The sequence below is a fragment of the Nicotiana attenuata genome, unplaced genomic scaffold, assembly GCF_001879085.1.
Source record: "Nicotiana attenuata strain UT unplaced genomic scaffold, NIATTr2, whole genome shotgun sequence".
Classification (NCBI taxonomy): Eukaryota; Viridiplantae; Streptophyta; class Magnoliopsida; order Solanales; family Solanaceae; genus Nicotiana; species Nicotiana attenuata.
The window spans coordinates 436,682-448,408 of record NW_017670262.1 but is presented as its reverse complement, the minus strand read 5'-3'; the positions used below and the strand labels follow the sequence as shown (position 1 = coordinate 448,408).

At 43.9% G+C, this 11,727-nt stretch overlaps 1 protein-coding gene and 1 pseudogene across 1 annotated transcript; one reads left to right on the top strand and one right to left on the bottom strand.

Annotated features, from left to right (window-relative positions):
• The first annotated feature begins 323 nt into the window (after positions 1-323).
• On the top strand, positions 324-2,042 carry LOC109236867. The gene is made up of 4 exons (XM_019403098.1): positions 324-810; positions 853-925; positions 1,056-1,557; positions 1,644-2,042. Exons 1-4 carry the CDS (start codon positions 324-326, stop codon positions 2,040-2,042), a joined length of 1,461 nt encoding a protein of 486 aa, XP_019258643.1.
• A 5,372-nt stretch (positions 2,043-7,414) lies between these two features.
• LOC109236875 overlaps positions 7,415-11,727 on the bottom strand; it is a 5,374-nt pseudogene continuing 1,061 nt past the window's right edge.

The window sequence follows — 11,727 nt, the reverse complement described above, 5'->3', positions numbered from 1 at the left end:
GGAAGTGGCAAATGTGCGTAGACTTCACCGACCTAAACAAAGCAAGCCCAAAGGATTCCTTCCCTTTGCCCCACATCGACCAACTGATTGACGCAACAGCAGGACATGAATTGCTAAGTTTCTTGGACGCCTACTCCGGCTATAATCAAATTTTGATGGCTGAAGAAGACCAAGAAAAGACGACCTTCATCACTCACCAAGGAACATATTGCTATAAAGTGATGTCGTTCGGACTCAAGAACGCAGGTGCCACGTACCAAAGGCTAGTTACCAAGATGTTCAAAGAGCAGCTTGGCAAAACCATGGAAGTTTATATCGATGACATGCTGGTAAAGTCAACAAAGAAAGAGGACCACATTAGCCATCTGCGAGAGGCCTTTGGGATATTGAGACAGTATGGGATGAAGCTAAATCCCGAGAAATACGCCTTCGGTGTAACCTCGAGGAAATTCCTCGGCTTCCTCGTGTCACAACATGGAATTGAAGTCAACCCGGACCAGATCAAAGCCATCGACGCAATACCAGAGGTGCTGACCAGCAAGAAACAGGTGCAGAAGCTAACCGGGCGAATAGCCACCCTGTCAAGGTTCATTTCACGATCCTCGGACAGGTCCCACAAGTTCTTCAACGTATTGAGAAAAGACCACGGGTTGCAATGGAATGAGGATTGCGTTAACGCCCTAAGGAAGTTAAAGGCGTATCTGTCCTCACCGCCACTGCTCGTCAAAGCGGACCCGGGTGAGTGTCTGCTCGTGTATTTGGCAGTATCCGAGGTCGCAGTCAGCGCGGTACTAGTCCGTGAAAACCAAGGTACGCAATCTCCTATTTACTATATCAGCAAAACTTAAATAGATGCTAAGACAAGGTACCCTCACCTTGAAAAGCTAGCTCTGGCACTGGTCGTGGCTTCACGTAAGCTTAGACCGTATTTTCAATGTCACCCCATAAAGGTAGTAACAACCTTCCCCCTGAGAGGTATCCTGCACAAACCTGAGCTCTCAGGCAGACTTGCCAAATGGGCTATAGAATTAAGCGAGCACGACATAACATACCAGCCGTGAACCGCCATCAAGAGATTTCGTCGCTGACTTCAGCGAGGAAATATTGCCCGAGGCGGAACAAGAAGCGCTCCGCGCTTCCACACTTATCGATCTCTGGGTCCTTTACACCGACGGCGCCTCGAACGCCTCGGGATTGGGACTGGGACTCGTCCTCGAAGTCCCTACAGGCGAAATAGTTCGTCAGTCCATACGATGCGCCGAGATGACTAATAACGAGGCCGAGTATGAAGCTGTGATTGCAGGTTTGAAGTTGGCCCTCAAATACGGTGCCCGAAGACTCATCCTCCATTGCGACTCTCAACTCATTGTGAATCAAGTCACCGGGACTTTCCAAATCAAAGAGCAGAGACTACAAAAATATCAATCGAAAATCCACAAACTAATGCCGGAGTTTGACGAATGCCGCCTCGAGCAAATTCCCAGGGCACAGAACATTGAAGCGGACGACCTCGCCAAATTAGCCGCGGCCACTAAGAACCTCAACAAAGAAAATATGGTCACCCTCCGGCCATAGACCACGTCGAGGTACTTTCTATGAACCTAACTTGGTACTGGCATAACCGTTTTGTAGCCTATTTACAGGATGGAATACTACCGCAAGACAAGAAAGAAGCCAAAAAACTCAGGGTGCAGGCAGCCCGGTACAACCTAATAAATCATGACCTCTACAAGAGAACATTCGGTGGCCCCCTAGCCAAATGTCTCGGACCACATCAGACAAGGCAAGTACTAGAAGAAGTACGCGAGGGTCACTGCGGCGCCCACACGGTACGTGCCCTCGTTCGATGCCTCATCCGTGCCAGCTACTACTGGCCTACCATGAAAAAAGAAGCCGCAGATTACGTCCGAATATGCGAACAATGCCAAAAATACGCCCCTATGATACATCAAGCAAGAGAATGCCTTCATTCTGTTACCTCGCCATGGCCCTTCATAAAATGGGGAATGGATATAGTCGATCCTCTGCCAGCAGGACGATGAAAGGTACGATTTCTTTTTGTTTTAACTAACTATTTCTCTAAATGGGTGGAAGCAGGTGCGTATGCTCAGATACGCCAGCAGGAAGTCATCGCCTTCATATGGAAAAATATTATATGCCGCTTCGGCATCCCCAAGGAAATCAGCTGCGACAATGGACCTCAGTTCGTTGGAAAAAGGACAACTGAGTTCTTCAAAAAATGGAACATCAAACGGATACTTTCCACACCATACCATCCCGCCGCCAACGGCCAAGCCGAGTCCTCCAACAAAGTAATACTGAACATACTGAAAAAGAAGCTCGAGGACTCTAAAGGACTATGGCCCGAGCTACTAGCTGAAGTATTGTGGGCATACCGAACCACGCCAAAATCCAGCACAGGAGAAACGCCATACTCATTAGTCTACGGGACCGATGCAGTCATACCATCGAAGTCGTACCCAGCCTGAGGTAATCCAACATGAGCGGGGAAGATAACGACAAAAGTAGGCTACAGGACTTATATGAAGCCGAAGAATGAAGAGACATGGCCCACGTAAGAATGGTAGCCCAGAAGCAGCAAATAGAAAGGTACTACAACAAGAAAACCAAGATACGACCACTCAAAGTTGGCGACTACGTCCTCAAGGCCAAAACACAGGCATCAAAAGATCCAAATGAAGGAAAACTAGGAACAAACTGGGACGGACCGTATAGAATCATAGCAGCAGCAAACAAAGGGGCATTCCAACTAGAAACTATGGAGGGGAAACTGGTTCAAAACAACTGGAACGTCGCCCACCTCAAATACTTTCACTTCTGAGAGGCGTCACCTAAGTCGTACTCTTTTTCCCTCACCCGGGTTTTGTCCCAGTCGGGTTTTCCCGGGAAGGTTTTTAACGAGGCGGCGAAGGGGATACCCCGCAGGCCGGGATTCATCACCTCGGCCTGGTGATACGATCTCCGGGACGAAGTAATGAAGGGACTACAGATATGACCTAACCTCCATTGTATGAACGGGATCTGATCTCCATTTTATGAAGATAATCTAATCTCCATTGTATGAACGGAATCTAGTTTCCATTGTGGCAAGGAACCATCCCCCAAAACGTCGGTTCGACCTCATACGAACCACGACGAGATACTTCAATGACAGTCAAAGCAAGGCCCCAATGGCCAAGACCATCGATAACGACTGTATACTTCGACGACAGTCGAAGCAACACCCCAATGGCCAAGGCCATCGACAACGACGGTATACTTCGACGACAGTCGAAGCAACACCCCAATGGCCAAGGCCATCGACAACGACGGTATACTTCGACGACAGTCGAAGCAACAAACCAATGGCCAAGGCCATCGACAACGACGGTATACTTCGACGACAGTCGAAGCAACACCCCAATGGCCAAGGCCATCGACAATGACGAGATACTTCGACGACAGTCGAAGCAAGGCCCCAATGGCCAAGACCATCGACAACGACGAGATACTTCGACGACAGTCGAAGCAACGTCCCGACGGCCAAGGCCATCGACAATATTAGTTCGACCTCGTTCGAACCATGATGAGACATTATGTCGACGACAGTCGAAGCAACATCTCAATGGCCAAGGCCATCGAAAACATTAGTTTGACCTCGAACGAACCATGATAGTATTCTACAACGATAATCGAAAACATCTCAATAGTCAGGCACGAATGTCATACGATAAACGAAAAAGGAAACGACGAGCGGACAAGTCAACAAAAGTAATGTTTATATTACAACAAAATATCATTTACATCTGCTCCTGCGAACGGGACTTAGCACGGCCCGTGCCAAGAATTACAAAGCATAAGTGGTTCAAATTGAAATTACACGTCATCCTCGTTACGGTAAATCTCATCATACCACGAGTCCGAGGCAAGGTGGTTCACATCATCAGAATCAACTCCTTCCCCATCAGGAGTAAGGGGTCATACCCGCATGACTCACGGGCTGCACGCGCTTCGGCATGCACTGCCCGAACCTCTTCTTCCGCCGCCCGGCCCTCGGCATGAAAAGCCTTGTACACATCAAGTCGAGCCTCTGCATGAACCCACAACTCGTACAGGCGATGAGGCAAACTCTGACCGGCCGCAGGACGAGACGTCGAGGGCTAAGAACGTCGATTCGCCGCCTCCGACCTCAGCAAAGCCATTTGTCCTTGTAACGCCGACAACTCTGCCTCAAACTCCCTGACACGCCCTTCAAATCCGGCGATCCGACGACCGGATGCTTCCCTCTCTCCCGTAAGTTCCGACCTGGATATGGGAGGGCATCCTCCAAAGAGACCGTCTCAGATATGGCCGATGCCAACTTGTCGACACTGGAATTCAACTCGCCTTTGAGCCCGTCGAACTCCACTGCCTTAGCATCTAACTCAGCGGTCAAGCTAGCCACCTTCAACTGTAAGTCGGCATTCTCAGCCGTGACCCCCTGACTCAACTCCAATTCGTCCTCCTTCGCCTTAAGAAGGGCCTCCAATTCGCTATTTCGGGCGATACCCCTCACAAGCGCCTCGTCCCTCTCCTTCAACTCCTCCACCCTGCGCTCCAATTGGTCCTCCTGTTGTTTAAGTCTCTCACGGAACACCTGGAACTCGGGGTCCTGTTGGTAGATGTAAGACATCGCCCGGTGTTTAGATCGGTATTGATGGTATTTCGACGACATCTTCTTATAGAGGTACGTCCTCCTTCGTTCGCGGCGCTCTCTCTCTACCTCCAAAACGAGAGTCTGACAAGAGAAAGGCAAAGTTAGAAAAAACACAAGCACAAATGGTCACATCGACCCCACGACAAAAGGAGAAGAAAAAGAAACCTACCTGCAGGGCCATGCCGGCGACCTTCCGAGACAATTCCGTATCGCTCATCGTCCCGAGCATCTCGCTTTCAGGAGCGGTGCATAAAGGAGTAAGGGCCGACACAACCTGCTCGCTATTCAGCAGTAAGTTATAACTCCCCGGAATTATCACGTGACGGTCGGACCCGTCTGTCCTCACCTCCACATGGGTGTGGCGACCGAAGAACTCATCAACGTCCCTCGGGGCGATATCCGAGCCCGACCTGTCCCCCTCGACTCGAGGTCCTCCGACATTGGAAGACGCACCACCCTCAGCGGAACGCACTAGTCCGGCTCCTGGGCCAACCTCCTCCGCACAGGGATGCCTTCCCGACAAAATAGCGTCGGCCATAAACACAGGCACCGGGACTATTCGGGATGCTCCGCTTCCTTCGCCCTCGATAACCACACCTTTTCCTAGTTCTAATCTTATCCTTTTCCTCTCTAACGGTTCGTCGGCATTAGAGGATTCATCGACGGGATGCGGGGCCGGTGCCACTGTGATTTCTTCCCTTGCAACCACGGTTTGAGACGAGTCTCCCTGCTGAGGAAGCTGAGTACGGCCTCCCCGAACAGACTCACACAAAATGAATCGCGTATCTGTGGCAGCAATGGCTCGTCTGAAAGCAGGGACCGGCGCCCTCCGCCTGGAAGTTCTCCGACCTGTCGTCACAGAAAATCACACAGTGAGGCGGGCTCGCATGACCTATGAAGTAGCAGGGCAGAAAGTTACCCGAGGAGACCCTAGGGCCATATCATTGTACGAAGGCCGCCCAAGTCCGAGTTTCCTCCGCGTAAGGCAGCAGGCCGGCGACCCATTTCTTGAGACCCGTAATAGGGTGGGGCGGATGACCCATAGCTGCAGAACAACAATCGACTGAAGGTTACGATAATTATAGGAGATGGGGAGACGCAAATGGATAATGATACTTACGAGTTTTGTTCCATCGTTCCGAAAACCCGGCGGGGTTAGAAATGACATGTTCAGTCTTGATAAAGAAGTACTTGTGCCAGAATTTACGACTCGCCTGATCGTCTGTCCCCGACCCTATCCCCTTAGTACCCCAAAGCCTTAAGTGTACCATGATACCTCTTAGAAAACCAGGCGTGAATAGGTGCAAAAGATGATGGACGGAGACGTCACACCCTGCCAACTCGCATACTTGGTCGGCAGCAGAAGTACTTTGAGTGTGTACGGTGAGAGCTGAGCCTGGCAAACTTGGTAAAATCTGCAGAACTCTTCTGCCAAAGGGAAGAGAGGGAGGGTGTAGCCGATCACGAAGGGATATTCATAAAAAGCACAGTACCCAAGCCTGTGGACGTCAACGTAGTCTCCCTCCGCCAGAGTCATCTCTACGTGAGCAGGAACGCCATATTTTATGCGAAGGGCGTCAAGATGAGCTTGCATCGTCTCATTCAGTACGGGGCTCGGAGTAAGGGGTGGATCTTTAAGGAAATCGTTCCGGGACCGGGGATGTCTCGGCAATAACGCCTCCACTGAGAGGGTTGTCGCCTTCTTCTACCTCCACCTCTCCGCTACCGGAGAAAGGTGCTGCAACTGACGGAGTAATGTCGGGGACTTCCTCATTAGTACGGCGGGATCTTGGCATGATTTCGTTTAAAGGGGGGCAGTCACACAAAGAGGGTAAGAAACGAAAGGCTTCAGGTCAAGAACGAAAATGGAGATTGGAAGATGCAAGGACAACTGAGAGAAACTAAAAAGTTATCAAGAGAGGGTGGCCAAAGTTCTTCAAAAATCGAACTCCTCAGCTATTTATAGGGTTGGGTAGCGCCAGAATCGAGGCGGCAGGTTTCAAATCAGCGCAAGAATCGAAGCGCCAAAAGCCGTCAGTCTCTACCTCGAAATCCGCGTAATGATGACGCATGACAAAGCTGACGTCACCCTCGGGTGGCGTGTACCCCACGATGTCCTGCCGAGCAGAATACCCATCCTTCGTTGGCTACGTCGCAACATCCCAGCGGATCAAATTCCCCCCTAAGGGAGGGTATAGAGTCCGCTCATCAAGGACGCATCTGGTTGCAACCTCGACGAGCGGAGGGACTAACTGTATGGGCCTAAATTTGATCCACCACGACCCATGGCAAGCACGACAAACGTATGAAGCATCTATGGGTCTACGTCTGGCCGGGTACGACCGCAACACAAGGAACGGTAGGCAGCGCCAGCAATAGCGTCAGTATATTAATAGACGTAGGGAATATTTGAATATTCCTTAAGGTGGTCGTGCTGTGATTGGGAGAATCCTTAGTATATAAGGGGAATGGATGCCTTGTGAAAATGGAGCTTTTTTCTTTTGGAGAATAGAGAAAAGAGAACATTAATCTTGTAAGAGCAATATTATTCAATTCTCTTCTTTCGATCATTAATATACATTCATTGCTATCCTCCTAGAGTTTATTATATTCAGCTACGATTTACCCCTTCATCTTTGATTGATTTGTCCAAAAAGTTCAATATTTTTTGAGTCAAACAAGTGGCACTTCAAATATTGCAGATCATTTAGACTATGCTTGAGAATGAAAATTTGAATTTATTGAACTGGGCAATACAGTTTGCGAGAACACTCTCACTGGCAATACAACAGATACTTACCTCAATAATAGTCTATCAACATATTCTATGAAACATCCAAGATTCTAAATGCTCCACTCATTATACGACGTAGGCCTGTTTATAATGAAAGCTTTTACATCTATATTGTTAATGTACATGTTTTGACATCAACCAATAGCGGAGAATCTGTTTTTGCTTCAGCTGAACCGTTATCTGTGGCACCCAAGAGTTCGGGCTTTCTCAACCAATACTGCTTGAATCTTCCCCTTGCGTACTCCATGTAATCAAACTCGATATTACTAACATATGCCTGCCAAAAGAAACAACAAACACAGAAAGAAAAGATCAGAGGATTGATTTTGTCCCTCAAATGCGCGGTGAAATGTGATTATCAAGACGAAAAATGTAAAAGGCATTACCGAGATGACTCCCCACAATCCACTGAACAAGTGATTTGCAAGCGTATACTTCTCTGCTTCGTCAGCGAGCTTCTTTACTTTCTCATCACTTGGTTGATGGCCTGCACTTGTTAATAGTAAGATAATTGGAAAAGGAAACAACCATGTTTGGTTTTAGTTGAGCCAGAGTTGTTATCATAATTTATAAATGCATTAGGTCCTACAAATAACAATTACTAATACTATTATGCCCAAGTTAGTTGGGAATCAGGTTCTAGACATCTGAAGTAAGTAATTAAATTCTTGACATATTAGTCCCAGCACTGATCCTTCTGTTGCTCAAAGGTCAACAAAATTTCACCCACAAATGCCTATCCAAATCGAATAATAAATGTTACTTAGTCCTAAAGGGACATAAACATGCATCAGTTTGGCTGGATTTCTGCTGTAGTTTTTATTTTTCCACAAGTATTGGAATTTTTATACTTGTAACACCACCTACTTACTGAACCCTCAGCTCATGATCAAATTGTTTCTTATCTATTAACGGGCCTATTTCAAGACCGTATGCTTTGGACCGAGAGGTGCAGACAACAGTAAAGGATGTCAGTCTTCAAGGTTACCTGAAGTGCTGAGATATGCACGAATAAACCGATGTCGCTCCTCTATATCTGTTGGAAATTCAAAATGAAAGAAAAGAATTAACATTAACTTCTTAAGTATACTAAGGAAAGAGAAAAAAAACAGGAAGATCAGAGTAGCAACAAACATGGTCTCCGTCTCTTGTTGCATCTAACTAGTATTTGCTTACCAGGGTAAGTATTGAAATGCATGATATGAGGGGTCTCAGTATGATAATTTGCTGTCATTTCACAAAAGTGGCTTGCAAAGTCATAAGCAATTGGATTATAACCAGAATACTCGTAGTCCTGCAATGCAAATAAACACAAGTCTCAGTCCTGACTTCATTGTAGAAATTGCTGGAGTTATCGAATTCAGTTTGTAATAAATGGCATTACTGATGTATGGGAAGCATGTGGTCAATATTAGTTGGAGAATACAACAAATTAGATGCTCTCAAAAAATACTTTAGTTACATCCTGATCCTATTATCTCAAGGAAGAAGAGAGCATTCCACATTAAGAAAAGTGAAAAGAAAACATAAAACAGATTAAAACTTTGATGCCTACAACACTTACGATGGTAGTAATGGCCCTCGTATTTTCGTCAATCATTATATTACCATACTGCATATCATTGTGGCAAAAGCCAATCTCTTGAGACTCTGTTGACAGTTCCTTTTCCAATAAGTTGATTTCCTTTTCAAGATTATCTAAGGAGAACTCCTTCAGATGTTCAGGGGAGCACAGCCCCTTTGCCTCATTTAGCCAGTTTCTGGAAAATTTACATAAATAATTAGTACAAAATATTTTCCCTGATAAAAGATCATATTACATTCCGGCTCGTAAGTTCATACCTGAGACTATCCCAAAGAATGACATTCTTTAAACCAGGCATGTCAAGGTTGTGAAACTCCCTCAGTTTAGCAGCTATTGAAGCAGAGATCTCCGGATCACGAAGATCCTCAGCAGATAATGTCTGAAAATGCAAAGAAAGACAGACATACAGACAAGGTCAACAATCAATCAATAAATACCAAAATATATCTTAGCCTTGTAATAATATTATATGCATCTGATATTTGTATCCAGTTTTAAAGGAGGTTTATCAATCAAATTATATCAAGCCCCCAAGAGAGAAGGCCATCTTTCCCTATTCTCGCAACTGTATGCTGGTGTTTTACAGATAAAATACTGACTCCACTAAACTGGACATGGTCAAAGACTCAACAACACGGCGCTATTCTACTGAATAGTGAAGGTGATTAAAAGGCAAGGAGCACCACCTGCTGCTCAATCATTCAATAGGAGTGCATCAAATTGATAAAATCCTATTTCAAAGATCCGGCGCCTGCTCCCAAGATTAGAAGCCATTCATTGTACAAAATCTGCATGTAATAGTTTTCACTTAAGACAGTTCATTATGTTACCTAGGCTTAGGACTTAGGAGGGAAAACCAGACTGACGGTGATCTCGTCTAAAAGTCAATAATACATTATAATCAGAGCACTACCACTGACCCCCTCTACATATGCTGATCTCTTATCTATTTCCCCAGCAAACAAAAACTGTAAAAGTATGATCATTTCATTACATACATGGCAAAACCTCCTAGAAATCATTAATGTTAACACCTATACTTTCAACTTTATAGTAACATACACTTAGAAAGCAACATATGTCCAATAGATAAAAGCTTCATATATAACACTAATGCTAACTTTATGAACAAAGTAAATTTATTCAGAAATTTCACATACCCTTGAATGAATGAACTCCTCAACTCTACCATTTGGAAACTGACCAAGAAGTTTAGGTCCTTGACCTTTCTTTGACAAGCACTCAAAAGTTCTAATCTCCTCATCCCTATTGAAGAAACGCTCTACTCCTTCACCATACATGCGAACCAAGACTGTGCTCGACGCATTTTCGTTGTTCTTGGTAGGCCAACTTATCCGATAAACCTCATTAGTCAGGGAACCACTCCAAACGGTGAACTTTCAATGTCTTTAGATCCAATACATCCCCCCATTTTGTAGCTAAATTTAGAAGCAATTTCATCAATTCCTCTGGCCACAATACTTTCATTTAGTCATCACCACCATCAGAAAAAACAAAAGAAGGCTTCACCTGTATTTACCAAAATCAAGAAGTCTTATCACCAAGTATATCAAAATTCTTAACACAATTCAAGAAGTCAAACAAATGATATCTCTTCAAGAAAATAAGGAATAATTTTATCCATGATTATTGAACTTTTGTGTTTGTTACCCAAAAGTTACTTTTTTTTTTTGTTACGTAAAAATCAACTTTGTGTTCATTGCACAAAAGTCAATTTTCTTTCTTTTGTTACACAAAAATCGTTTTACTTTGCTCTAATATCACAAAAGTCACATTTTTACTTGAAAAGTCTATTATGCCCTTGATATTATATAAACCTTCATATTATGTAATGCTTTCTATATTTATACTATATAATATATTTTTAACTATGTATTTTATTTATAAATATGTTTTGAAAATTAAAGTTAAGAAAAAATTAAGTATACGAATATATTATAAAAACAATAAATAAAATAATATTAAGTTATTTTATTTATAAATAAAATACCTAGTAAAAAATATATCATATAGTATATAATATAGAAGCCATTACATAAATATGAAGGTTTATATAATATTAAAGGCATAATAGACTTTTCAAGTAAAAATGTGATTTTTGTGATAACTAGAACAAAGTAAAATGATTTTTGTGTAAAAAGAAAGAAAAGTCACTTTTGTGTAATGAACACAAAATTAAATGATTTTTATGTAACAAAAAAGAAGTGACTTTTAGGTAACAAACACAAAAGTTTCAATGAACCATGGATGAAATTATCTCAAAAATAAGATGTTGATACAATTAACAAGGACCCCAGATGTAGAATACTAAAATCACATGTTATACACATAAATCTGCAAGAAGTTAATAAAATAACCGAAATTCAAAAACCCCATTAGGGAATTTGCAACAAATAGAATTAATACTTACAAAAGAAAATTATGGGGAGCTGAGAAAAAGGAGAAATGGAACCGCTGGTCGGCAATAAAAGTTGATATGAATATGAAGAGTGATTTACAGATGAGTGTTTCCGTGTGTTGGTGGTGTATATATAAGATGATTGTTTTCCGTGTATTGTCACAACCATATAGACCATGAATGGAGTCCGGAATCCAATTGTGATCTTTTTCAATTCAAAATATTGAAAATTT